Raw genomic sequence first — 27,388 nt, forward strand, 5'->3', positions numbered from 1 at the left:
TGTGTTATTTTGAGGTTGTTTGGGGCATAATATAAGTGTGTAACAGAGGATTTGCTGCAGAGAAGTTGGTCTAAATTATGGGGTCTTTGTAGATCACAGAAAGGTTTTGGAAGGGACCTAAAAGATCATCTCATTCCAGCCCCCTGCCATGGGAAGGGACACCTTCCACTAGCCCAGGTTGCTCCAAGCCCCATCCAACCTGGCCTTGAGCACTTCCAGGGATGATTTCCAGGGGAAATTTTGAGTTCCCAGTGTTTCCCAAAGTAAATGGACATGTGCATATGAGTGTAACACAGGAAGCAACTAAAAATCTGTTCAGACTGCTGAGGGAAAGGTGGAAGGCTGTGGATGTCTGGAGAAATCCAGGTGTGCAGGGTTCCCTTAAAATGGAAGGGGAAAGTAAAGACAAACATATAAAACATAATGAAGGATAAGCATCTGTAGGACAGAATTTACACTAAATACCTGTGGGATGGCTGGGAGGTGGAATAACAGCTCCAGCTTGAAGGAGCACTGCAGGAGGGGGATTGGAATGGGTGGGAGGAATAAACAGGATGCAGGAAAAAGAACCTGGTGAATAGTGGGAATCATCTTCAGAGGTCACAAAACATAGTTACAAATGTTTGTGGAAATCTGCATGTGAATTATTTGGCCTCGTGTGTCATCCAGCTGTAGGAATTTCGTGGATTTTGCCTCATTGAGAGCAGTGCAGCCCCTTTTTTTTTAACTCCAGTAATTTGGTGCCAGTAATCCCACTGTGCCACGCTGAGACGCTGAATCGCTTTCACAGCTCCTGGGTTTTGTATCAGCAAGTTTTTGGGGGAGAAGCTCACCTGCCTTGGGTTTGGCTGCTTTTCTTTTTCAGGAGGCAGCTTCTGAGCAGGATGGCTCTGCTGGGATCCACTGTTGGAAGAGCACTGGAAAACTCCCCCATTAGTTTGATTTAAACGTGCTCCGAGCTCGTTTCGTTTCTCGCTTCACTAAATAAGAGCAGAGTTCTCAGTCTGCTCGGAGTGTAAAAGGTACTTTTCCTGGATTCAGGTGCTTATCAGTCATCCAAGAAATCCCTACACTGTTTTTCACCACAGAATTCTTTATATCCTCAGCATTCTCGTTGTTCCAGTCCTGATGTTTCCTCACTGCTCACATGGTGTTCAAAGCAGCTGTGAGAGACCCTCCCTGAAGTACTTCAACGGCCTCATCACCACCAAAAAGTGTGATTTATATGTGGTTTTTGCTTTTGCTGTGCAGCATCAGCTGTCAGGCAGTTGATCTAAGACTTTCTGCCTCGATATCTCGTGGGTGGCTTGACATGGATCATGAACTTGGCACAGTGAGAGATGATCTCTCCACATCCCCCTCTTTCCTCTCCTGCTCATCCTGACAGCGACACCAGCATTTAGAGTATTCTAAATCCAAATAAACATCCAAACATCTAGTCTGACCAAATGCAAATATTAGAGAGGTTCTGAACACCAAATTTGCCCTCTTTGGATGCTGCAGGTCAGAATCCCACAAGGTGAGGACTTTGGTAACATTGATCAAACTTGGTCCCGAATCTCGATGCTGAGACAGTTCCCCCAGGAAAGATCCCACAACCAGCTCAGAAAAACACAGACAAAACTTCCTAAAGCTGTGACAGAGAGACAGGAAGAAGCCTGGGCCCTGACACCGCTCTCAGGGTTGTTGTATTGAAGGAGACAGAATATTCGAGAATTTCTTTCAATAATTTTATTCACTGTCTCTCGAGGGCTGGCACATAAAACTGTTCCTTGTGGCAGCATTATGCTTTTCAAAAGATGGTAATCCTGCACTCATCATGGCCCAAGGCAGCCAATCTAAGGGAGCAGGGGTGGGGGGAGATCTAATAAACAGAGCTAAACCAGCTACTTACCATTTATTTGCAAGAAGATGGAGCTAAATTGTGATTCTTTATGTTGGGCTCCTGCCACAAGCTGAATTTCACATGCAGTTGCAGAGCAGGTTGCACATCTGCAAGCCAAAAGAGATTTTCCTTCTGATACCAGATCTAGGCCTGACTCTGAGTTTACATATTTATGGAGTTGTTCAGATTGAAAGGGGCCTTGGGAGGTCCAAGCAGCACCAGCACTGAGACAGATGAGATTGCTGAGGGCTTTGTCCAGCTGGATCTTTGATGACCTCCAAGGCTGGAGGTACCACATTTTTGGACCTCTGTCCCTCTGCTTAATTATCCCTGGAGGGAAATATTTTTCCTTTTATCAGTTTGGAACCTGTGTGATTTTGATTTACAACCTCTGTCACTGCACATCAGTAAAGGTCCTGTCTCCATCTTGTTGAGAAACTTCTCTTAGGGCTTTTAAAGCTGCTGATGGGTCCCTCCAGATCTTCCTCTGCTCTGGGTTACCATGCCCTCCATCTCTGGGGCACTGATAAAGGTCTCAAACAGCCCTGAGGAACTCCAGCTGTAGTTGACCTCCAAGCAGAGCCTGATGATCCAACCAAATTCTCACCCAGAAGTCACAAAAGTAATTTCTTCCTATTCTTTTGACCACTTTCCTGGGATCTCCGAAAGCAAACCAGAAGGAGCTGGGAACAAGTGGTGGTTAAAGGGATTTTCACAGAATCACAGAATGTGCAGAGCTGGAAGGGACCCACAAGGGCCATCGAGTCCAACCCTCAGCCCTGCACAGGATCATACCCAGGAGTCCCCCCCTGTGCCCCAGAGGATCATCCAAACCCTCCTGGAGCTCTGGCAGCGTTGGGGTTGTGCCCACTGCCCTGGGGAGCCTGGGCAGTGCCCAACCACCCTCTGGGGGAAGAACCTTTTCCTAAAATCCAACCTAACCCTGCGCTGACACAACTCCAGGCCATTCCCTGGGTCCTGTCCCTGGTCCCCACAGAGCAGAGCTCAGGGCCTGCCCCTCCTCTTCCCCTCACAAGGAAGTTGTTTCCCAGATTATTTCTCTGACTTTAAGACTTTCCTCTTAAAATGTTGGACTGTAGAGCACAGAAGGACTGCCTTGGTCTCAGCACCGTCTCTGGCACAATTTTACCAAAACAGCTTCCTGGGTAACCTCAAATTATCTTCTCTTGAGTCTCCAACACCTCTGGACTTGGTTTTTCATGCAGCTGTGAATGAATGTAACAGAAGACTTAAACTAAGTTGACTTTGTGCTGCTGTAACAAACCTGTGTATTTTAAAATGATGATGAACCTGTGGATATTGGAATAAAATAGTGGATTATCCTTATAAACCATTCCTGGGCAACCTGGTCTAGCTGAAGGTCTCCCTGCCCATGGCAGGAGGTTGGAACTGGATAATCTTCAAGGTCCCTTCTAACCCAAACTGTTGTAGGATTCCAGGATTCCAGGCTCATGCTGATCCTGCTTTGCTTGTGAGCCGCTGTGGTGCCCCGTGGTGTGGCTTTTACTCGGCCCAAGCGGCCCATAATTAACTCCATGAAAACAACCAGCAGCAGGAATTTATCATCCTAATTCTTGCACTGCCATCTGTACCTGATGCCACCAAGAGAAGGGATTTCCCAGCTTATATTTCTCGGGCATCACCCCTGGCAGCAGCAATTCCCATTCCTCTGTGCCTCAAAGACTTGGCACGTTCTTCTGCCATTTTTTTTTTTTGGGGGGGGGGCAAAATTTTCTTTGGTACGTGGAGAAATAACACCCAATTTTCATTCTCGAGGTGAATATAATTTAAAACGTGTAACAGAGAGATGAGAAGGCAAATAAATAGGCATAATTTAGATGAGGCATCTTGTCTTTGGTGGGAGACATAAATACAGTGGTGCATTCCCACGTGCACCTCCGAGATTGAGCACATTTGTATTAACAGCAGTGCTACAATTACATGCAGATTAGATGCTTGGCTGAATAGCTGTAAGAACTTTGAATAGATTTGTCCTTCTCACAAAGGTTTTCATTTTCTTTGGCAGCTCAGAGTGTTAACAAATTAGAGATCGATGTTCTACCAGGGCAGGAGAGGGAAGTGAAGCATAGCTGGGCAGGAACTTCAGAGACATTAATAGTTGCAGTTAAAAGTATTAGTTAGTGGGGCCTGAAAAACAGAATTGGAAATTCAAATGAGAAGGTCACAGAATTCACTGTTTTTCAGATGTTCTCTGCTGATAACTGAGTTAAGGATTTTGCCCCACTTGCTGCACATTGAGTACCTCTGACAACCACACAGGTCATGGAATCAAACAAACACATGTGAGAGGTGAATTGTCTTCCTGCAGGACGTTTTCCCACGTGCAGCTGTTGCTCCTTTGTTTGATATCATCACAGATTGCTTTGGGTTGGAAGGGACCTTAAAAAAGGTCATCCAATTCCACCCTTCTGCCATGGGCAGGGACACCTTCCACTATCCCAGGAATATTTTTTTGAGTGGGTCTTAGGACTGTCTCTTCCTGTGGCACCTCCAGCAGCTTTGTTTGGGTACCTGGTTGCTGTTTTGTCCCTCTGTAGAAACAGATATGTGGTGACACTGGGTGTCCAAAATCCTCCTTCAGTCCATCACAGTTCACACATCTCTTCTATCACAGGGACAGGCTGGTCCAGGACCAGTTTCTTCCAGGTTTTGTAAAGGCAGAAGAGAGGGAATTGCACTTGAATTTAAGCCAAGGCAGGAAATATGGAGCTCTAGGCAAACTCCCCCAAAACCCTGATATTGGTGTTAGCCTTAACTTCCTTATCAGGAAGGATCCTGTAGGCTCAGCCCAGGATCCCAGATTGCTGCCTCACCTTCTTTTTAATTGTGAGGCTTCTCTTCCAGTTTTAATTCCCTCTCCCTGCCTTGCTGCAACTTGTCCCATAGAAGTGGGACAAAATGAGTGCTACAGAAGCTCATCCCCTGATCTGTCCCTGCAGCTTCAGTCTCTGAGTTGTCCTGAACATCCTCATTGCGTGGTTGAAGCCTCTCATTTAGGGATCTTTGGGTGCTTCTCCGAAGGTGCCTTTTGTGTTTGGAATTCAGTGTTGCTTTGGGCAGCAACCATTCTCCTGTGGAAAGATGCTCCATTTGCATAGATTCCCATAAAAGCTGAATTATTCCCAGGCACAGAGAACCTTTTGGTCCATCCAGTGGGTTCTGATGACAGTCCCAATGAGGGCAGTCAGTCCCCTCCTTCAAAAATCAGCTCATTATAGGATGTAAAAACAAGAGTAGGAGTCTTAAGTGTTCTGTAGGTTCCCTGCATGAGGAATTGGACATCCTTAGTTTCCTCTCTGGAGCTGAAAACTGCAGCAATTGGAGCAGCTGCAGCAAATGAGAGGAGTCATAACTTGTATAAAAAATAACTTATCTAAAAATTCAGGCAAAGGCCTGATCTGATGACATTTCAGAAGGGATTACTCCATCCATAGATCATTTGGAGGCACAATGAAGATGCAGTATCACTTGGGATTCTGGATGATGTTTTATGGTTGGTTTTCCATGGCTTGTTAAAATCAATTCTGTGACAAATGGAGGTTTTGAATTCAAATGAAAATGCCATAAAAATGGTCATATTTATAAAGCTGTAATGGAATATCATTTGGAATTTGGGTGTATGCACACAACAGGAGATGGTCTTATTCTCTCTTTATTATTTCTTCTTCTTCCCTAATTCCTCCCCTCCTTGCTCACTTTCTGCTTTTAGTGGCAGTTTCATAGATTAAACTTGAGTGGATACTTTAAGTTTATTTCTTCTACCAGTTCATCTTGTCCAGAGGAGGCCCTGGAGCTGCTCCCAGGGCTGGAGCCCCTCTGTACTGGAGCCAGGCTGGGAGAGCTGGGAGTGTTCCCCTGGAGAAGAGAAGGCTCCAGGGAGAGCTGAGAGCCCCTTGCAGGGCCTAAAGGGGCTCCAGGAGAGCTGGAGAGGGACTGGGGACAAGGGCTGGAGGGACAGGACACAGGGAATGGCTTCCCACTGCCAGAGGGCAGGGGGTTAGATGGGATATTGGGAAGGAATTCCTGGCCCTGACCCAGGTTTCCCAGAGAAGCTGTGGCTGCCCCTGGATCCCTGGAAGTGTCCAAGGCCAGGCTGGACAGGGCTTGGAAAAAACTGTGTCAATCCTGAGTTTGGATTAAAAGGGTGAAACGACTTCATTTTGGCTTTGGAAATCTTCTCTTTTAAGGCCACACAGATCCCAGGCTGTGTGTCAACAGGATGATTAAAACAAAATGCCTCGTGTTATCCACAAGTGGGTCTGTTAAAGATGTACTGAGATGACATGGCCAAAAGTACAATTAAGGGAGGGGAAGAAAAAAAAAAAAAAAAGCTTAACAGCAGCAGAAATGGATTAAAAAGAGGCAAAGAAAAACTTTCCAATTTGCCATTCAGGGAACGGGATCGTCTTTGCCCGTGGATGAGCTTTTGAGTCCTTCCGTGGGGGAGGATGAGAAGGGAAAAAAGAAGTCTTTAAATTAAAAATTCTCCCCTGCTTCTCAGAGGTGCCAAAACAGCCCAAGCTCCTCGTTCCTTTGGTGGGTGGAGCAGGTGCTGAGCTGAGCCGACGTCAAGCTGGGCTCATTTTTGTCTTTCTCGGCGCTAAAAAACCTGAAGCAGAAAAGGGCAGATCCGTCCCTCCTTTGTGTGCAAGTCAAAAGTCTTTTTTTTTGTTCCCTCTGTCAAACAAACTGTTAACTACAGAACTTATTAGATTTAATTAAAAAAAAAAATATATAAAGTTGAAATAGATTCGCACGAATGTTGCCCCCCTCACATTGAATCCGTTCGGGGATTTAAGAGCCCAAAGGGCTTGAAAGCAAAAAAATTCAATGCCAAAGCAAGTAATGGTGTTTCTGCAGTGAAAACTCTTTCACCAGGTTTTTAATAAAACAGTGCAGATAGGTGATGTATCTCTAGTGAAATTAAATGAGGGATCTCAAGTTCTCCTGGTTCTTTTGATAATCTTTTATCAGCTTGGATGACACAAGATCTTTCAGAGCTTTGCCTGTGCTGAAAATCTGAAGATTTTTCAGCGGAGAGTAAAACATGTACTTTGTGCTTTGAGGTCCCCCATGCAGACAAAACAGTGACCTTCTGAGGGGCTGGAGGGATTTATTTTCTTGCCCAGACCTTTGAAATCAGAGCTGTCAAGCGAAATAATTCTTCTCTTATTCCTTCATAATATGTTCCTTAAGAAGCTTCTGCTCTCACTTCTGTTCAGGGAAGATTATTTCAGGGGCAACCAAGGTGAAAAGACTTTGGCCTGTGGTCAGATCTCTTTTTTCTCTGCCTGAATGATGGTGTTATTTATATTTTCTGTGGCTCTGTGTATTTATCAGGGCAAACTGGAGAGATTTTAAATTAAAATTGAAGTTCTCTTTCACTTCTCTTCCACAGTCCAGCCCGTGTTTCTCTCAGTTCCCTGGTTTGAAGGTACCTCTGAAACAGGCACCACTTGTTACTCAGTTTGGTTGAAACATGGGATTGTCTTTGAACCAAAACCACTGGAATGGTTTGGGTTGGAAGGGACCTTAAAGCTCATCCCATTCCACCCCTACCATGGGCAGGGACACCTTTCACTGTCCCAGGTTGCTCCAACCTGGCCTTGGACATTTCCAGGGATCCAGGGGCAGCCACAGCTTCTCTGGGAAATCCATTCCAGCCCCTTCCCACCCTCCCAGACAGCAATTCCTTCCCAATATCCCACCTAACCCTGCCCTCTGGCACTGGGAAACCATTCCCTGTGTCCTGTCCCTCCATGCCTTGTCCCATATCCCTCTCCAGCTCTCCTGGAGCCCCTTTAGGCCCTGCAAGGAGCTCTCAGCTCTCCCTGGAGCCTTCTCTTCTCCAGGGGAACATTCCCAGCTCTCCCAACCTGACTCCAGAGCAGAGGGAATCCAGCCCTTGGAGCATCTTCCACAGCAACAGAGAGGACTTTAAAGAGGGGAAGGTGTAATTCTGTAAGTGAAGACCTTTTCATGATTCACATGCCCAGGAACCTCAATCAAAAAGACAAATTCATTCAGCTGTAATATTTACTACAACTTGAGTGGCTTATTTAGTTAAAAGAATCCCAGGAATATCTATGAAATACATAGATCTGGGATGTCATAACCACAGCTGAGCTCTGTGTGTTCGTGCACAGGCTGCTTGATGCAGAACGTTGCAGGTGCTGTTGCATTTCTCTTCCCTCCGTTCTTCCCCTCTCCACTTTGGGGAGAAAACAGCTGCCTTTGGCACTGTTTGGAACTTGTGAAGATCCACAGCCCCGATCCAGGTATGTTGTCACTGCTGGTGAGCTGAGAATTGGACTGTGACTTTTGTCCTCCTCTTTAAGTTAAACAGTCTGTGAATATGCAGAATATATGTCCAGAGTTAATCACAGGATGGTTGGGGTTGTAGGGACCCTAAAGACCATCCAGTGCCACCCCCTGCCATGGGCAGGGACACCTTCCACTACCCCAGGCTGCTCCAAGCCCTATCCAGCCTGGACTCAGACATTTCCAGGGATAGGAATAATACATGTATATTTATCTGGGGACTGAGGAAGTGATGTTATAGCACCATTTTTGTTCTGTATTTAGGGAAATGGCCATTGCCCTTTTATCTTGAGGATTAGGGAGGACTTGTTAAGTGAAACCTCATCTCTGGATTATACCAAGTTTATCTCTGAAGCAGAATCTGAGTGAGTTTCAAAGCAAGACCTGAACCAAGAAACACAGCACACTTCATGTGAGATAACAAATGATTCCTTGATAACTTGAGCCTCCTGAAGGATTAAAACTTCTTGGCATAGATAGCAGCTCAGTTGATCACTTGAACTGCAATTAAAAAGTAGAACAAGTACACTTGGAATATTGTTTTTGTGTCAGAAATGCTCCTTCATGCTTGAAAATGATAAAAAATTGCGATCGATCCTTACAACTGTTGTGTTCATCTTTATTGATCAGGCCAAAGAAAGATAAATCACAGCCCAAATAAGATTATAGTGGATGTGGGTGTGGGAGGGGACTGGGGGTGATGGAGAACTATTCATCATCTCAGCCCCTGACCCCTCCTCGCTCGCCCCGTCCTCAGTCGCCGCCTAATCCCGGACCTATTGATTCCATCTCCATCCCGGGAAACCTGGCTGGGGCTGTCATTGGGCAGCTGGAATTGCTGGATGCGAGGGGGTCACCGGTGTGAGCAGGGTTTCATTTGCACTTTTCTTACTGGCCAATGATGATTTATGAAAAAAAGAAACGACCCCACGTCCCCCGCGCGTGGAAACCTCGGTTCCAGGACAAATGAGTTATTAGGGCTGGATGTGGGAGGCAGGAGAGCAGCAGAGCGCTGTGCTCTCTGAGGTCTGGGCCTGACCTTTGACTGCAGCAGGTCTCAGCCAATTTGTTATAATTTGTGGGAAAAATATTAGCCTTGCAATACAATTTTCCCCGTGTCTGGAGCTGGGGGTTCGTTGGGCGATTTCGGTGCGTTTCGAGATTATAATTCGCCAGGAAGAACCTTGGAAGGTGAAATCTGTAAGTGGAAAAGAAAAATGTTTTTGCCTTCTTTTTTGTTGGTTTGTTTTTTTTTTTTTGAGTTAGTTCTGAGTCTTTTGGACTGTCATAAAGTTGTTTTTGCTGGAGTGGGCCCTGTTACCTGCCCCCCTCTGAACATGATTTGGCACAGATAGATGTTGCTCAGGACACATTTAGTAACCCAGTGACCACAGGCCCTGTGTCATCTTTGACTTTTACAGAAGAGTGATCTCTCCATTTACAGGCTTTTCCCTAAAAACGTTGTTGGCCTTACTGCTCTTTCATACATCAATGTCTTGAACAAATAAAGCCCGTCACTTTAGCCACTATTAAAATTGGAATGACATTTTCCATGGACTGCATCGTGCCTTCCATGTATGTTATAGAATCATGGAAAGATTTAGATTGGAAGGGACCTTAAAGAGCATCTCTTTCCACCCCTTGCCATGGGCAGGGACACCTTCCACTAACCCAGGTTGCTCCAACCTGCCCTTGGACACTTCCAGGGATCCAGGGGCAGCCACAGCTTCTCTGGACAACCTGGACCAGGGCCAGGAATTCCTTCCCAATATCCCATCTATCCCAACCCTCTGGCACTGGGAAGCCATTCCCTGTGTCCTGTCCCTCCATCCCTTGTCCCCAGTCCCTCTCCAGCTCTCCTGGAGCCCCTTTAGGCCCTGCAAGGGGCTCTCAGCTCTCCCGGGAGCCTTCTCTTCTCCAGAATGAACCCCCCCAGCTCTCCCAGCCTGGCACATGTTAAATATTTTAAAGATTCACAATCGATATTGAGGCATCAGTAACTTTAAACCAGGGGATAAAGTCGTAGGTTGTTAAAATGAGGATTCAGAATGGTTTGATGGAATCCCACAGGGTGTGACTGTGAGAGTTTCGTTGCCATGTTGCCACGACTCCCCGGGGTTCCTGATGACTCAAAGCTCCAGAAGAGTTCTTGCAAGTGCCAGCACAACCTTTCTGCATCTCCACGACCTGTTTCCACCGTCAGGCAGAGAAAAAAATGGTTTTAGGGAAGTTTTGAGTGGTTTTAACTTTTATTCCTCCAACTGTGCAGCCAGGTGCCTTAGTTATTAGAGCTGAAATCCAACTGTGCCAAGGCTATAAAAACCTCCTGAAAAATGCCAAGTATATATTATTTAGACATGAAGCATCACAACATTACAGTGATTTGTCTTTGGGTATGGGATCATAGAATTCTTTACCTTGGAAAAGACTTTTAAGATCATTAAGTCCTGCTGTTCCCTCAGCACTGCCAAGGCCACCACTGACCATGTCCTCAAGTGCCACATCCACAGGGCTTTGAAATCCCTCCAGGGACGGGGACTCCACCCCTGCCCTGGGCAGCTGTGCCAGGGCTGGACAGCCCTTTGCAGGAGGGAATTTTCCCAATATCCAACCTGACCCTCCCCTGGCACAGCTGGAGGCCGTTCCCTCTCCTCCTGTCCCTTGTTCCCTGGGAGCAGAGCCCGACCCCCACCAGCTCCCCCCTCCTGTCAGGGACTTGCAGAGCCAGAAAGTCCCCCCTGAGCCTCCTTTTCTCCAGGCTGAGCCCCCCCAGCTCCCTCAGGAATTCTCCAGACCCTTCCCAGCTCCCTTCCCTTCCCTGCACACGCCCTCCATGTCTCTCCTGTCTGAGGGGCCCAGAACTGCCCCCAGCATTCCAGGGGGGCCTCCCCAGGTCCCAGCACAGGGAACAATCCCTCCCCTGCTCCTGCTGGACACACTATTCCTGATCCAATCCAGGGGCCATTGGCCTCCTTCCCCCCTGGGCACACTCGGGCTCATGTCCAGCCACTCTCCCCAGCACCCCCAGGGCCTTTTCCAGCTTTCCAGCCCCTCTGGCCCAGCCTGGAGCTGCAGGGGGTTGTTGTGACCCAAGGCCAGGACCCGGCATTGGCCTTGTGGAACCTCATCCCACTGTCCTCAGCTCATGGATCCAGCCTGGCCAGGTCCCTCTGCAGAGCCCTCCTGCCCTCCAGCACATCCAACACTCCCACCCAACTTGGTGCTGCTTTGAAGAGAAAAGACACTCAAATAATCTTTTCATGCACATCATGGCATTGATACTTGTTGAAATACATACATTAATTAGACACTACTTGGTTTGAAATGCAATTTCAAAACTGTGGAAAATGGTTCAGTGAGCTCTTCCACCATCTCCCTCAGCACCATCCCACAGTGTCTCTTAAGTGCTGTAGCTGCTCACTGACCCTTTCCCCTCAGATTATGGGGTCTCCAGTTTCTCCCCATCCCTTTCTTCCAGCTCAGGGCTTTGGGTACCCAGATGGCCAAGAGGGCCAATGGCTGCTGGGCTGGCTGAGGAAGAGTGTGGCAGCAGGAGCAGGGCAGGGCTTGTGCCCCTGGGCTGGGCACTGGGGAGGCCACCCCTGGAGTGCTGTGTCCAGCTCTGGGCCCTGAGCTCAGCAAGGCCCTGGAGGGGCTGGAGCAGGGGCAGAGAAGAGCAGCGAGGCTGGGGAAGGGACTGGAGCACAAGTGCTGGGAGGAGAGGCTGAGGGAGCTGGGGGGGCTCAGCCTGGAGAGGAGGAGGCTCAGGGGAGACCTCCTCACTCTCTGCAACTCCCTGACAGGAGGGGGGAGCCGGGGGGGGTTGGTCTCTTCTCCCAGGCAGGGATCAGCCAGACAAGAGGGCTTGGTCTTCAGCTGTGCCAGGGGAGGTTTAGGTTGGATATTAGAAAGAATTTCTTTGCAGAGAGGGTGCTCAGCCATTGGAATGGGCTGCCCAGGGAAGTGGTGGATTCTCCATCTCTGGAGGTGTTTAAGGACAGACTGGATGTGGCATCAGTGCCATGGGCTGGGAACCATGGCGGGGTTGGATCAAGGGTTGGACTGGATGATCTTGGAGGTCCCGTCCAACCCAGCTGATTCTATGATTCTATGGTTCTAATATTCATTTCTTGCAGTGTTGTGAGAATTTTTGATCTCTCAAAGGAATTCAGTTAAAAAAAATATATATATATTCTGCATTCTTAGAAGAAACTGAGGTGGATATGAAGTGTGGTACTTGGTTATCCTCCAGGTTGATGGTCTCCAGCAGATCATGTTCCTGCAAGCCTCGTAAACTGGTTATTTTATTGCTGGACAGGTCCAGCTTCTGTAGTTTTCAAGCTCTCCAGCCAGGACAAGAGGGCGTGACCTCAAGCTGGGCCAGGGCACGGTCAGGTTGGACATCAGGAAGGAAAGTTTTCCATGGAGAGGGATCAGCCACTGGAATGGGCTGCCCAGGGAAGTGGAGGATTCTCCGTCCCTGGAGGTGTTTAAGGACAGACTGGATGTGGCATCAGTGCCATGGGCTGGGAACCACAGCGGGGTTGGATCAAGGGTTGGACTGGATGATCTCAGAGGGCTTTTCCAACCCAGCTGATTCTGGGATTCTGTGAACAACTGATCTTACTCCTAAAGACTGAGGCAAAGAAAACATTAAATTTCTCAGCCCTTTCCTGGGCCTTTGTCACTGTGTTTCCTCCCACATCCAATAAAGGATGGAAGTTCTCCTTAACCCTCCCTTGGTTGCTGATATTTTTATGGGGACTTTTTTAATTGTCTGTTGTGGCAGTGGCCACTTTTAAGTTACAGTTGGGCTTTGACCCTTCTTATTTTCTCCATGCCATGACCTCACACCATCCCTATATTCCTCTGGAATATCCTACCCCTTCTTCCAAAGGTCAGAAACTTTCCTTGACATTTTTACACACGGAGAAGTTCCGTTTCTTGCTGATCCTATCTTGCCTTCATTCTGGAAAGAAATGACTTGGTGGGACTGAGTCAAAGCCATTCCTGGGTTTAAGGGAGATGAAAATACATTCTGAAGCCACCTGATTTTCAAAATTAAAATTAAAATTAAAATTAAAATTAAAATTAGCAACTGATCGAAGCGACCTGGAAGTTTGGAATATCACAATAACTCCCCGCAGAGGCATTTTTAAGGTGAAGACTAAAAGAGAAAAGTTAAAATGTCGTTAATTTATTGTGTGGCTTTGAAGTTTGGCTCAAGTGTCACCTGTAAACCAGATGGGGAGATGTGTGTAAGTAACACAAATAGGGACATGGAAAGAAGGAAGGATTCAGTATTTTGATTTTTCTTTCTGATGAAGAAGTTTCAAGGCCTCCAGGAACACCTTGTGCTACATGTGGGATTCTTACCCCGTGTCTCTTTAGAATTTCTCTCTCCTTCATAACCTTCCAGAGCCAAGAGGACACACTTATTTAAAAAGCAATCTTTGAAATTTTGTGTGAATTTCATTTTGTGGTCAGGTTTTGAGTGCTTTTTTGAGCAACTTAAATGGATAAAATATCCAAATTAGCTGTATTAACTAGATATTATGATGCATATAAATGACATTGTTTGAAACCTGCTTTTATTTTGTTTTCTTCCCTTCCCAGAGTGCCCAGTTCTACAAAGTCACCACAGAGCAATACCAAAAAGCTGCTGATGAAGTGTCAGCTCGGTTCAAGTAAGTCTGTTCCCTTGGGTTTTTCTTGATTCTGGCAGCTGGAGGAGTTTTTATCCCCATTAAAATGCACAATAATTCCCCTTTCCCCCCTCATAGATCCTATCAATCCATGCTGGTTATTGAAAGGAGGGAATTTGGAAGAATTTGGAAGCCAGTGCATAGAAACCATAAACTGCATAGAAATGGGATGCAGAGTTAATATATATTAGTTAATTTATAGTCGATAAGAAGCGTGAAAATACTCTAAAAATATATTCCCTTTTCTCTAATGGAGCACCAAAAACGCAGCTCCAACTTTGCATGACAATCGTGTTCATCCCGTGCCTGCATGATGGGAAAGATTTAAATTGGGAACTTCACTTTGCCCTGAACAGTGAAGGTCAAATTAAATAATTTTTATTAGTCCTGAAGATGGTTAAATAAAGATCCAGTAATTGGTGGATCAAAGGGACTCTGACCCTTGGCCTTGGACTCTTCCCTTTTGGCTGCTTCATCCCTGAGGCAGAAGGTTCCATTTATCATTTTAGTGAGGAGACAGAGGGAACTTTTCACACCCTTTCTGGTCTCTGCTCTAACCCAGAAATGCTGCATAAAATGAATTATTCTGCCATTTTTAGATTTTGTTGGAGGGATTTTCTTTTGGTTCCGTGTTTTGTTTTGACTTTCAGTGAGAAAATCCCTTTTGAGCCGCTGATAATGATGCAAATAAAATTCTTTAATGTGAGATAAACCTCATTTTAGCTCTTAATATCCTGAATTGTTGGATATTCTCTAGTGTACCTGTAAATCTTCGTGCTGGTTAATGGTGCAGAGCGTGCTGAGGACTGAATTGATCTGTCCCTTAACAAGAGGGACAAGGTGACCATCGATCAAGGGCTGATTTCAGGATAATTTGGAGGGTGTCCCATTATATCTGGAAAAGCAGGGAGGTTGTGATAAGATTCCCATTAAGTGGGTGTCTCCTCCCTGTGTTACTCTGAGGCTTTTAAATCTCATTATTGCCTAATTTCACTTGCATTATTCCAAAGGGAGGTTTTTTGGGGATTTGAAACAACCGATCCTGAGGTACCAGCTCAGAGCTCTGACTGGGTTTTGTGGCCAGGGGTGGGAAATGGGCTTTGGGATTGGGTTTTTCCTCTCATATATGAATGATTTCCCAAGTAAATCAAATACTTTTGGGTTCCTTTTTGCACAAATGGAGCTGGTGGATATGGCAGAGGGAAGGGAAAAAATAGGAAGTAAAAAGGGGAAAAAATAGGAAGTAAAGGGGGAAAATTTAGGAAGTAAAAAGGGGAAAAAAATTAGGAAGTGAAAAAGAAAAAAAGGAAGTAAAGGAAAAAATTAGGAAGTAAAAAGGGGAAAAATAGGAAGTAAAAAGGGAAAATATGAAGTAAAGGGGGAAAAATTAGGAAGCAAAAAGGGAAAAATTAGAAAGTAAAAAGGGAGAAAATTAGGAAATAAAAAGGGGAAAAATAGGAAGTAAAAGGGAAAAAGTAGGAAGGTAAAAGATAAAAATTGGAAGTAAAAAGGGAAAAAATTAGGAAGTAAAAGGGGAAAAATAGGAAGTAAAAAGGGATAAAATAGGAAGTAAAAAGGGGAAAAATTAGGAAGTAAAAGGGGAAAAATAGGAAGTAAAAAGGGTAAAAATTAGGAAGGAAAAGGGTAAAAATTATGAAGTAAAAAGGGTAAAAATTAGGAAGGAAAAGGGTAAAAATTAGGAAGTAAAAAGGGAAAAAATAGAAAGTAAAAAGGGAGAAAATTAGGAAGTAAAAAAGGAAAAAATTAGGAAGTAAAAAGGGAAAAAATGGAAGTAAAAATCAGAGTGTTCTTACAAATAATCCCACTTTAGTGGGACAGGGCTACAATTATTCACCAAGTTTTATTGAGACAGCTTGGATTTCTTCCCCTTTTTAAGCTACACCTCTTTCAAGTGTCAAGTACTCTTATTATATATTAAATATTTCCTGTTTTTTTAATATAATGAGTCTACAATTATATATCAAGTTTTATTGACTTGAATTTCTTCCCCTTTTTAAGCTACATCTCCTTCAAGAGTCAAGTACTATTATTATGTGTTAAATATTTACTGGGGTTTTTATACAATTAATCTACAATTAGTTACCAAGTTTTATTGAGAGAAATTGGATTTCTTCCACTTTTTAAGCAACACCTCTTTCAAGAGTCAAGTACTCTTATTATATATTGAATATTTCCTGTTTTTTTATACAGTTAGTCTACAATTATTTATCAAGTTTTATTGACTTGAATTTCTTCCCCTTTTAAGCTGCACCTCTTTCAAGAGTCAAGTGGATACTATTATTAGATATTAAATATTTCCTGTTTTTTTAATACAATGAGTCTACAATTACTTATCAAATTTCATTGACTTGAATTTCTTCCCCTTTTTAAGCTACATCTCTTTCTAGAGCAAAGAGAAGTGGATACTATTATTATATATGGAATATTTCCTGGGTTTTTTTATACAATTAGTCACTAAGTTTTATTGAGAGAACTTGAATTTCTTCCACTTTTTAAGCTACATCTCTTTCAAGAGTCAAGGGGATACAATTATTATTATATATTAAATATTTCCTGGGTTTTTTATGTAATTAGTCTGCAATTAGTTGCCAGGTTTTATTGAGATAACTTGAATGTCTTCCCCTTTTTAAGCTGCACCTCTTTCAAGACTCAGGTGGATACTGTTATTATGTATTAAATATTTCGTGGGGTTTTTATATAATTAGACTACAATTAAGTACCAAGTTTTATTGACTTGAATTTCTTCCCCTTTTCAAGCTACATCTCTTTCAAGAGCAAAGAGAAGTGGACACTATTATTATATATTGAATATTTCCAGGGTTTTTTATACAATTAGTCACTAAGTTTTATTGAGATAACTTGAATTCCTTCCCCTTTTTAAGCTACACCTCTCTCAAGATTCAAGTGCATACAATTATTATATATTAAATATTTCCTGGTTTTTTTAATACAGTTAGTCTACAATTATTTATCAAGTTTTATTGGCTTGAATTTCTTCCCCTTTTAAGCTGCACCTCTTTCAAGAGTCAAGTGAATACTATTATTAGATATTAAATATTTCCTGTTTTTTTAATACAATGAGTCTACAATTAGTTATCAGGTTTTATTGACTTGAATTTCTTCCCCTTTTTAAGCTACATCTCTTTCAAGAGCAAAGAGAAATGGACATTATTATTATTATTGTTGTTGTTGTTGTTGTTGTTATTATATATGAATTATTATTATTGTTGTTGTTGTTGTTGTTGTTATTATATATGAAATATTTCCTGGGTTTTGTATACAGTTAGTCTACAATTAGTCACCAAGTTTTATTGAGTTAGCTTGAATTTCTTCCCCTTTTTAATCTACATCTCCTTGAAGAGTCAAGTACTCTTATTATATATTAAATATTTCCTATTTTTTTTATAGAGTTAGTCTACAATTAGTCACCAAATTTTATTGAGATAACTGGAGTTTCTTCCCCTTTTTAATCTACACCTCTTTCAAGAGTCAAGTGGATACTATTATTAGATATTAAATATTTCCTGGTATACAATGAGTTTATGATTAATTACCAAGTTTTATTGACTTGAATTTCTTCCCCTTTTTAAGCTACATCTCTCTCAAGAGCAAAGAGAAGCGGACATTATTATTTTTATTATTATTATTATTATTATTATATTAAATATTTCCTGGTTTTTGTATACAGTTAGTCTACAATTAGTCACCAAGTTTTATTGAGAGAACTTGAATTTCTTCCCCTTTTTAAGCTACATCTCCTTCAAGAGTCAAGTGGATACAATTATTATTGTATATTAAATATTTCCTGGTATTTTTATAGAATGAGTCTACAATTAGTCACCAAGTTCTATGGAGAGAACTTGAATTTCTTCCCCTTTTTAAGCTGCATCTCCTTCAAGAGTCAAGTGGATGCTATTATTGTATATTAAATATTTCCTGGATTTTCCTTCCTCCATTTAGTCCCTGAAACTCCATCAGTCTGTAGGGCTAATTAACCCCGTTAAAAAGGGGGGAAATACAAATATCCCAGATGGATTTGCAACCAAGACCTGGCCGGGTCTCCTGCCCTTTGTGTGCAGCCCCTCCTTCCGAGCCTGGATTAACCCGATATTCCGACTGCCCGTGAGAAATGTTTTATCTCGGCCAGGTCCCGATTCCCATCGATCAAATCGGGAGTTATCAACCGGTGCATCTCGTCCCCATTGATCAAACCCTAAATGAGGGGGTTCAGGCAGTTCCTGCAGCTCCCAAATCCCATTAAACCCCCATTACGGGGCCGTAACGTCGGAGCGACGTTCCCCGCGCTTCCATTAGGACCCGAATTATTCCATTATGGAGATGGCTCTGTTAATAATGAGAGGTTTACACAAGAAGAAAAGAATGCCATATTACAGGAAGAGGGCCAGGCTCTGGGCAAGGATTTGAACTTTCCCTAATCAAATTGTACCTTTGGATTGTGGGTTTGGTTGGTTTTTTCCCTGAATTTGGAGTTCGGCAGCTGCGTTGGTGACATTTTTATTCCCCCGTGGAATTTAGAGCCGAGTAACATCTTCATTATTCATTTGGGAGCAGAGTAAGCAGACAGGGCATATTCAGCCTAAAATAAATGGGGTTTTGTCTTCTGTGGGTTTTGATTCCTTGTGGGAGATGTAGCTTTTTCCAAACTATCCTTCCTTTCCCCTCCTGCTCCGCTGCTCTCATGGACTACACGGAGTTGCTTCTTGCTGCTGTTTTTTTAGGCAAAAACTTAGTCCTCAGCCCCAGATCCAAACCCCAGGGCCTCTTTAGGGATTGCCTGATCCTTTTGGTGGTGAGGTTTTGCCCCAAAATGTAATTAATTCCCCAAATTTTGCTCGAGGAATAATGTTTTCCCTTCCAAACTCCTGCCTCTACACCAAACCCAAATTCTGGATTTTGTGCATCAGAGTGCAGGGTTTGTATAGATCAGACTCACAGAATATCCTGAACTGGAAGGGAACCACGAGGATCATTGATCCAACTCCTGGCTCTGCAAGGACAATCCCAACAATCCCACCCTGTCCCTGAGGGCGTTGTCCAGACGCTCCTTTAAGCTCTGGCAGCCTGGGGAACCTGAATGAAATTCCTGGAGGAAATTATCCAGCACTAACATTTGTAATCACAGAGGATCCTTTGCATCATTTGGAAATTTAGGTGTTTGTTCTGAATCCCAGATTTTGGTGACTTTATTCCCTTTACTGTGAGACTTTTGGGCATAAAGCTTTGCCATGAGGAGAAATTCCTCTGGGGAACTGTTTGAAGGTTTGGGATTTGCTCAGGCTGCTTCACACAGTAAAATCTTCACACATCCCAGACATTTTCAGAGCAGTTTTACAGACCAAATCGATCCACTTCAGGTGATCCTGGATCATTTCCATCGCTCTGGTGGGTGTGGGGACTCATTTATCTCCAGGCACTTACAATCTGGAGAATATCTTCAGCAGGAATATATTTGATTTGACTCAGGACAGAATGAATGGGGATAAATGACAAATCATCAGTCTTCCTTTGATTGCTGACTTCTGCATCACAAAGCTTGGTTTCTCAGTGTTTTCTGAAAATAAAATTTAAAGCATCATCATCATCATCACAGAATTGGAAAGAACCTTAAAGGATCATCCAGTTCTACCCCTGCCATGGGCAGGGACACCTTCCACTAGAAGTCGTGTTGGATGCTCATCTGTAAATATTTGAAATACTGGGAGTATTTCCCTGGAGTTGTGTTTTAACTAATATTCTTTTGAGCTGTAAAGTGGAGCTGAGGGAGTGTGTCATGAAGCCACATTAAATGAATAGCAGTGTTGGATCTTCAAATATAATTGTTTCACAAAGCAGTGATGCTGATTTTCTGGACACTGGTAAAAAAGGATAGAGAGGAAATAACCTTTTTATCGATGACATTGGAGCAAGTCCAGGGGAGTGTGGCTTTATTTCACTGTCCTCATTACCCCTCCTCTGATGTTGGGGCACATATGGTGACTTTGAAGTGGCTCTTCTTCACTGTAAATTAGGAATATTGATAGTTCCTTTATGCAAACGTCCTCAGGAACTATCCTGTTGTACTCACGTGCTGCTGTAACATAGAAATCCGTGTTGTAGAGAGCCAGGCAAATCACTCCTGCTTTCTTTCTGCTTGTGCAGATCCCCTGGTGAGAAACTTTCAGATTTTTAGTCATTCTTTTTGTACCTTAATTAGAATTATAGAATCTCAGAATAGTTTGGGTTGGAAGGGAACTTCAAAGCTCATCTCATTCCAACCTCCTTCCCGGGGCAGGGACACCTTCCACCAGACCAGGTTGCTCCAACCTGGCCGTGAATTAACAGTGGCTGCTCTTAAAAACTAAAGTTGAAAGTACAGAATATGAGTTATTTGTGAAACACTACATAGTGTTTTTTCAATAACAGAAAATGGAAAGCTATTAAAAATCCTTGGACAGATCCTTCAGGCTTCCTGCCTTTAGTTAAGCTGCCTTCGCTCAGCCAAGGACGATGAGCTCAAGGCAGAAACATCCTGAATTAATCTTTCCTCTTACAAATACAGCAAGTATTTGTGGTGCTTTGTCATGAAACAATCATTTCAGTGCTGTTTGCCCTGCCGATGCTGTGGCTGGGAGTAGGATTGAATTATTTTGTCACGTGTTCCAACTGGGGACGGACGATCCCGAGTTACTCCTGACATCCCGTGGAGAAGCGTAAGCTGTTCATAAATTAGTCTGGGAGTGCCCAGGATTAAATACCACCAGCTCAGCTCAGCCCACAGGGCTTTTCACAGCTGCAGAGCTACTTGAAGGTCTCATTTCTCTTTCTTTCTGCTCTTCCACCTCTTCACAAACAGCTGTGCTGACACCGGGAGAGTTCCTTATCCTGATTTAAGTGGTGCTGTTGACTGAGCTCTGACACGTTACGCTCCACAAGCATCATTTTGGAATGTTTGTCGTGGTTTTTTTTTAAATAAACCAGAATCTGGTTTATTTGCTCAGTTCTTTCAGGTGGGACTTGGTCCTGATGGATTCACCTGTTTTGGGGCAGAGCTCATTCAAGGAACGTGTTTGACTTTGTTCTACGACTTTGTCCAAGGAATTTTGTTTTCTGCGGCTTTCCCTCAGCTGGTAAAACCCTTCACATCCTGAATTCTTTATTCATGGCCTTGGACTGGAGAGGCAAAGAAGAATTAGGAATTTCTGCCTTTCAGCAGCTCAGCTTAAAATCAGAGTACCACAGAACGGTTTGGGTTGGAAGGGACCTTCAAGATCCCCCGGTTCCAACTTGATGAAGGGGCCTTGGAGGTCACAGTCCCCCCTGTCTCAGTCATTCTGCAGCCTATAAACATACAGGAGAATATCCCTTGGACAGCTTTAGAAAATCAAAACCCTATAAACCCTTTATTCCCTGTGTTTACCTGTGAAGTGATGATCACTTCATACGTGGCAACGTTGGTTTCCCCTCCGGCAACGCAGACATTTAACTTTCTCCCTTTGATCAATGCAGTCCATTAGGAGGGAGGGAACTCAACAGGGCTGGATGAAATATTAATTGTGCACTTTTTAGCTGGATGCAAATTCCTTCCAAGCAAAGTGGGAGCAGGGGAGTCTGGCACAGTCTCCCTGTGTTTCTCTGCTAAACAGAATCCTGAATCTGTGTGTTTTTGTTGAAATATCTAATTAAAACATGAAATGCAAATGTGCTTGTTTGGTCAGCGGACAGGTTTGAAGCACCGACTGCGTTTTTTAAGAGTTATATCAACTTTTAAAGTCCATTATTCAAAATTCAGAGAGCACATTAATGAAGAGAACAAGCCAATACTTTCCGTGTTTGCCATAATCCTTTTTCCCCTTTCGAGAAATCATGGATACATTCATTAAATCTCCCTTCAGGCTACCACCAGTTTTACACACAGTTGAGATACTTTACAGCCTGGAATGGAGAAAACAATCTTTATATTAGTTTTAGTAGAGCACAAAGTCATGAGTAAGATTTTTTTAATTTTGTATGGATTAATACTTAAGATAACAAAACATTTTCTGGGAGGTAGGACAGGTGGAGTAGGATATTGTTAGATTGGGATAACTGTTGTAGGATAACTAATGACTGTAGGACTGTTATTGTAGGATAACGAGGGGGAATTGGAATTAAATGATCTTTAAGGTCCCTTCCAGCAAAGCATTCGATGATTTTATGATCTGAAGGTCCTTTTCAAGTGGCTCTGGTTGACGTGTTGGAAGGGGGGAAGCTCATGCTCATGTTTCAGCCACTGTAGGTTTTCTCTATTTGCTTGCCGAGAAAATGAAGTAATTTTACAGAACTCCTTTATGAAGTCAAGTGAGTGAAACTCTCCCTTCACACCTCAGTGGCCAAGAGTTAAATTGGTGTGTTTTGTGTGTTGGGAATCATCCGAGTCCCCTGGATATTGATGGATGTTCTCATTAAGGACCAGCCCTTGCTGGCTGCAGTTCCAGGGCAAGGAGCTGCTCCTCATGGCGTGGTCAGAACATCAGGCTCTGCCCTGGGACATCTGGCTGCCTCCTCCCTCCCAAGGAGTAAAGCCTCTTGTTTTAATGCTTTAAGCAATCCTTTGTTGGGATTTCCCACAAACACGACTCGGTGATTTCCCCATTACAGCATTAAAGCCAGGAAGGTTAAACCCCCCCCCCCCCCCGGTCTCTTCCTTTTTATTATTAATTTGTTCTGTATTTCCTAATCTTTCGTGGCTGAGATTTACAAATACCTTTTCCAAGGGTGTTTTTAATGAGGCCGAGCCATCTGTAGGATGAAATCCTACAAATCTCACGGCCCCCAGAATTGAAGCTCCCTTTGGGGGAACAGAAGCTTTGTTTTGCAGAGCTGTTGGGGGCTGATTTTTTTTTTCTAAAGGAAATTCACCTGTTCCTGGCTACAGGGTGAAGAATGAATTACCAATTACCTCCACATGTTCCAACATGACACTTCCCATTGCAAGGAGCTTGTAGTGTTTAGTCAGTGCCCCCCCCCGGCTATGTCACCATCCACTCCAAAACCACGGGGTGGAAAGACAGCACTCCTTGATCAGGCACTAATATTTGGGGGAGGGAGGGGAGCTGCAGGGAGGGGGGTCAGTGCCACAGACCTTTGTTTTCCCATCAGAGCTCCTGAACAAGATGAAGTGATCAAAGCAGGATGCCGGAGCAGCGGCAGGATCTCATTACTTTGGAAGCTGCTGGGGCTGCATCAGGAGCTGCTGATTTACATTCACAGCACCTCCACTGCAGCTCATTTGCTGCTGCTTGTAATTAACCACTTCTTCCCTCCCTTTTTTTTTTTTTTAATCCCTTTTCCAGTAGTTTTGAGCTAAATCAGGAAAAAAAAAAAAACAGACCACAGTCGTTCTGTTCGGGCTCCACCTGAGGGAAATCACGGTGGTAGAACCAAAATATACATTAAACATTTGGGAAATAATATCAGATCCCGTGCTTTGTTGCAAAGGGCTGTCAGAGCCAGCAAATCAGGCTTGTAAAAATAGCATTCAGATGTCTTATAAAGTATATAGAATCACAGAATGGTTTGGGTTGGAAGGGTCCTTAAAGATCACCCAGTTCCACCCCCTTGCCATGGGCAGGAACACCTTCCACTAAACCAGGTTGCTCCAAGCCCCATTTAACCTGGCCTTGGACACTTCCAGGGAAGTGTTAAGCTTGTCTTGATACCTCCTAGTTCTCATGAGATTAGTTAAAAAAGTAAAACTTCAGGTTTTGTGAGTAAAAACTATTACTGGACTTGCAAATGGTGGCGTCTGGCAAGTGTCTTGCACCTCCCTCACTCTAAAAAGGTAAAACAGTAAAAAAAGCTAAATGGTACAAAAATGCTTAATTTAATTATTCTACTGTGGGAAATAGGTAAGATTTTAGGAGCACAGGTAGGCTCTGATAGCTGTTCTCTGAGCAGAGCTGCACTTGTAATTGCAATTTATCTTCCAGTATTGCTGTTTATCCTACTATTTGCTCAGGGCAGCCTGAGTTGGGTGAATCTCCGCCAGATTTGGACCTTGGTCAGGGTTTCAGCACAATGTGTGGTGTCAGGCCTGGAAGACACATTCCCTGTAATCCCAACACCCATCCAAGAAGCAGTTGCTGGTTCTTATTTTCATTTTTAAAATCAAACCCTCCTTCTCCAGTGAGGAGCAGCAGAAATGCCACCGGACCGCAGGTGCTTTGTGCTGTTCCCTGGAGCAGGAGCTGCTGCAGCTGTTGGCAGCTGGCAGGGAGGGCCCTGGGAGGTGCCCTGGGATTATCCCATCCTGGGTGCCTCTCCTGGATCGAGGAAGGAGGGAGTTCATCCCTTTGCTCTCCCTCTGCTGCGGCTCAGGAAAGTCAAACCGGGCCGGGTTACACTCGATTAACTCCCATTTTTCCTCAGATGGGACAGAGTTGGGCAGCAGGAATTGGCAGCACTGTGGGTGTCAGGGAAGCCTTTATAGCTCTGCCTCACATTTATGCTTTTTATGTATTAGAACACCTAACAAATTACCTGCCTAACATCAATTTAGCTTTAATTAGCCCATCTCTGTCCTGTAATTAAAACAAAGGAAGGACCTGTGTAGATGGGACATAAGTTGTTGTAATCCCTTAAGGTTTGGGGATGGACCAAGGTCAATATTTGCCAAATTTAGTTTGGAATTAAGTGGTTAATTGATGATATTTTTTTACACAGACTTTATGAAAAGTTCTTCCTCTTACAGTATATAATGCATATATATATCTTATATATATCTCTCTATATATATATCTTATAAATATATATTCTATATATTTATATATAATGTATATTATATTTTATATAATATATTTATATATCATATATTTTATATGTTTTACATATATTATATGTGTGTATATATATGTATGTATTTATATTTTTATATATATTTGGTGGGGTTTTTTCAGTGAATTGGTTCAGGTCTCATTTACAGTAAGAGTCTCTAACTCACCCAACTTTTGGTTTCCATTTTGATTAGAATCAAGCAGTGATATTTTGGCTTTCTATGTTGATCCTTCAGTAGCATTTCCAGCATAAGATAATCAGGGATTTTTTTTTTGAAACTATAATTTTGTTTCTTAAGCAGTTCTGTTATCCATGAGTTGACCAGGATACCAGAATGTACATTTTTGACCAGAGCAGCAGCAGGAATCCTGCTCTCCTGAGCTTTACTACTTCTTTCTACCCCTAAACTTACATCAGTTCTACTCCTTTGATCAAGGAGAATTTGTCATTTGATAACTGAATTATGGACACTAATTGCCTTTTATTAATAGGATCATTTTGAAATTATTTCCCTGAAGTTACCAAGCCTTGTTAAAAAAAAAAAAAAAAAATTCTTTCTCTTTTTAGCTTGAAATTTCCAGATTTTTCCAATGGGCATCTCTAAAAAAGTCAGTTAATGGATCCAAAGGCAGCTCTGCAGCCACTCACAGACCACCTGTGTCACTCTACACACACTCCTGTCCTGTACAGGAATTTTTTCCCTGTATTTCCTTTAACTTTTGCCCTGTTATTCTCAGTATTCTGCTGTGAAAAATGCTAAATTATTTCCTGAACATGCAGTTGGATTCTTTCCAACTGCATGTTGGAAAGGATGAGTCCTTTTTAAAGGATGAGTCCTGACATTTGTGGGAGAAAATGGTCACGAAATCACCCAACCAACTTTTTAAAGCCTTTTGCAAGTACCTGACAAATGCTGTTTCCAATTTTCTTGAACAGGAGCTTCATTCTGAAGCAAGTCCAGGCTTTTCCTGCTGGTTTTTAGAGGGGATTTCCCAACTATTTGTGGTTTGCTTGGGCATTTTTGGCTTGTAGAGATGTGACCTGACGTTTATGTTCCACTTAGAAGAGTAAAACCCACACCACCTTCTAACCTTAAAAGAGTGTTAGAAGACACAAATAAGAGAAATAATAAGAGAAATTTAGGAGAATTTCTTCCCCAGGACAGTTTATGGAGCAGTAATGCCTTAGTGGTGCTGTAGATCTGGAGGATCTATAACTGAAATTGGAGAACTTGTCAGTGTTTAAAACCAAAATAACCATAAAGGCACACTCTGTATCACTGTGCTCTGCCTTCCCATTCATCTGCCAGGGATATAAAGTCCAAGTATATCTGGAAACATTTTAAAGCCAATGTTTAAACCTGGGGAAGGGAACTGAGGGAAAGAGATAAAAACTATATTGTGTCTCTTTAAGGCCCTGCTGGAGCGCCCTGTGTGGGGCTATAAACCTGAGGAAGATGGACTGCCCTGCCAAGGGGGGTGTTGAGATGGATAATATTCCCTGCAAATGCTGTGGATGTGTGTTACTGGAAGGAAAGGAAGATCTGGACAGGCTTTATAGATCTGTGTGTGATGACAAACCTCTGTGCTGTTAGTGCAGGGCTGAGGAAATGCAGTCCCTTCTCTTCTATCATCCCCTTTCCCTTGAGGAGGTGCAGCAGTTCGGCCCAAAAATTGTTATAACCCTCTCAGTAAATTAAGTCACCATCAATGGGGTCAGTGTGGGTTTTAAAAGCAAGTTGTTTATTGATAAAGTCAGTGTCGAATTCGGGCAGTTCACCGGCTGTTCTGTACTAAATGTTTTGCCTCCTTTGTGGGAAGGTCAAATTCCACCATCACCTTCTTGTTGTGGATAACACTGTAAACTAATTGTTCTCAAATAATTACAGAATGGTTTGGGTTGGAAGGGACATTAAAAATTATCCAGTACCACCCCCTGCCATGGGCAGGGACACCTTCCACTAGCACAGGTTGCTCCAACCTGCCCTTGGACACTTCCAGGGATCCAGGGGCAGCCACAGCTTCTCTGGGATATCCATTCCAGCCCCTCCCCACCCTCCCAGACAGCAATTCCTTCCCAATATCCCACCTATCCCTGCCCTCTGGCAGTGGGAAGCCATTCCCTGTGTCCTGTCCCTCCAGGCCTTGTCCCCAGTCCCTCTCCAGCTCTCCTGGAGCCCCTTTAGGAACTGGAAGATACAAAGTAATACAGATCAGACATTCTCCCTTCTTTTCCTTAGGAGGATGTATGCACTATTGAAATAATAATTCACTGTGTAGTACTGAAATAATAATTATTAATTCTGTTGGAGTTCAGTGCTTGAATATAAAATTCCTCATCACATAGATCTCTGTGAAAAGGAACGACTGAAATACTGATAATTCCCACTTCTTACTCGAATCTCCTGAATGTGATACACATTTCCCTGCATTCTTTATTTTGTATGGGAAAATTCCTATTGTAGGAATGCACATTTGTCAAGCTAGACCCACTCTAAAGTGGAATCATTTTATTGTATATAGAAAGAAATGAGAAAAGCAGCTATTTCTTCCAAACTTCCCTTGCCACTTAGCGTGGCTCCAAAGGCATTTAGGAGCTCCCT

At 43.4% G+C, this 27,388-nt stretch overlaps 1 protein-coding gene across 6 annotated transcripts in view; it reads left to right on the forward strand.

The window, feature by feature from the left end:
* Window positions 1-27,388, forward strand: part of CHCHD3 (coiled-coil-helix-coiled-coil-helix domain containing 3) — a 146,275-nt gene that overhangs the window by 102,409 nt on the left and 16,478 nt on the right. For all 6 annotated transcript variants that reach the window (XM_032687301.1, XM_032687302.1, XM_032687304.1 and 3 more), the window contains one exon: window positions 13,865-13,935. In XM_032687301.1, the coding sequence (XP_032543192.1) occupies window positions 13,865-13,935 (71 nt within the window). The remainder of the gene's footprint in view (window positions 1-13,864; window positions 13,936-27,388) is intronic.

Source organism: Chiroxiphia lanceolata, chromosome 5, assembly GCF_009829145.1.
Source record: "Chiroxiphia lanceolata isolate bChiLan1 chromosome 5, bChiLan1.pri, whole genome shotgun sequence".
Taxonomy (NCBI): Eukaryota; Metazoa; Chordata; class Aves; order Passeriformes; family Pipridae; genus Chiroxiphia; species Chiroxiphia lanceolata.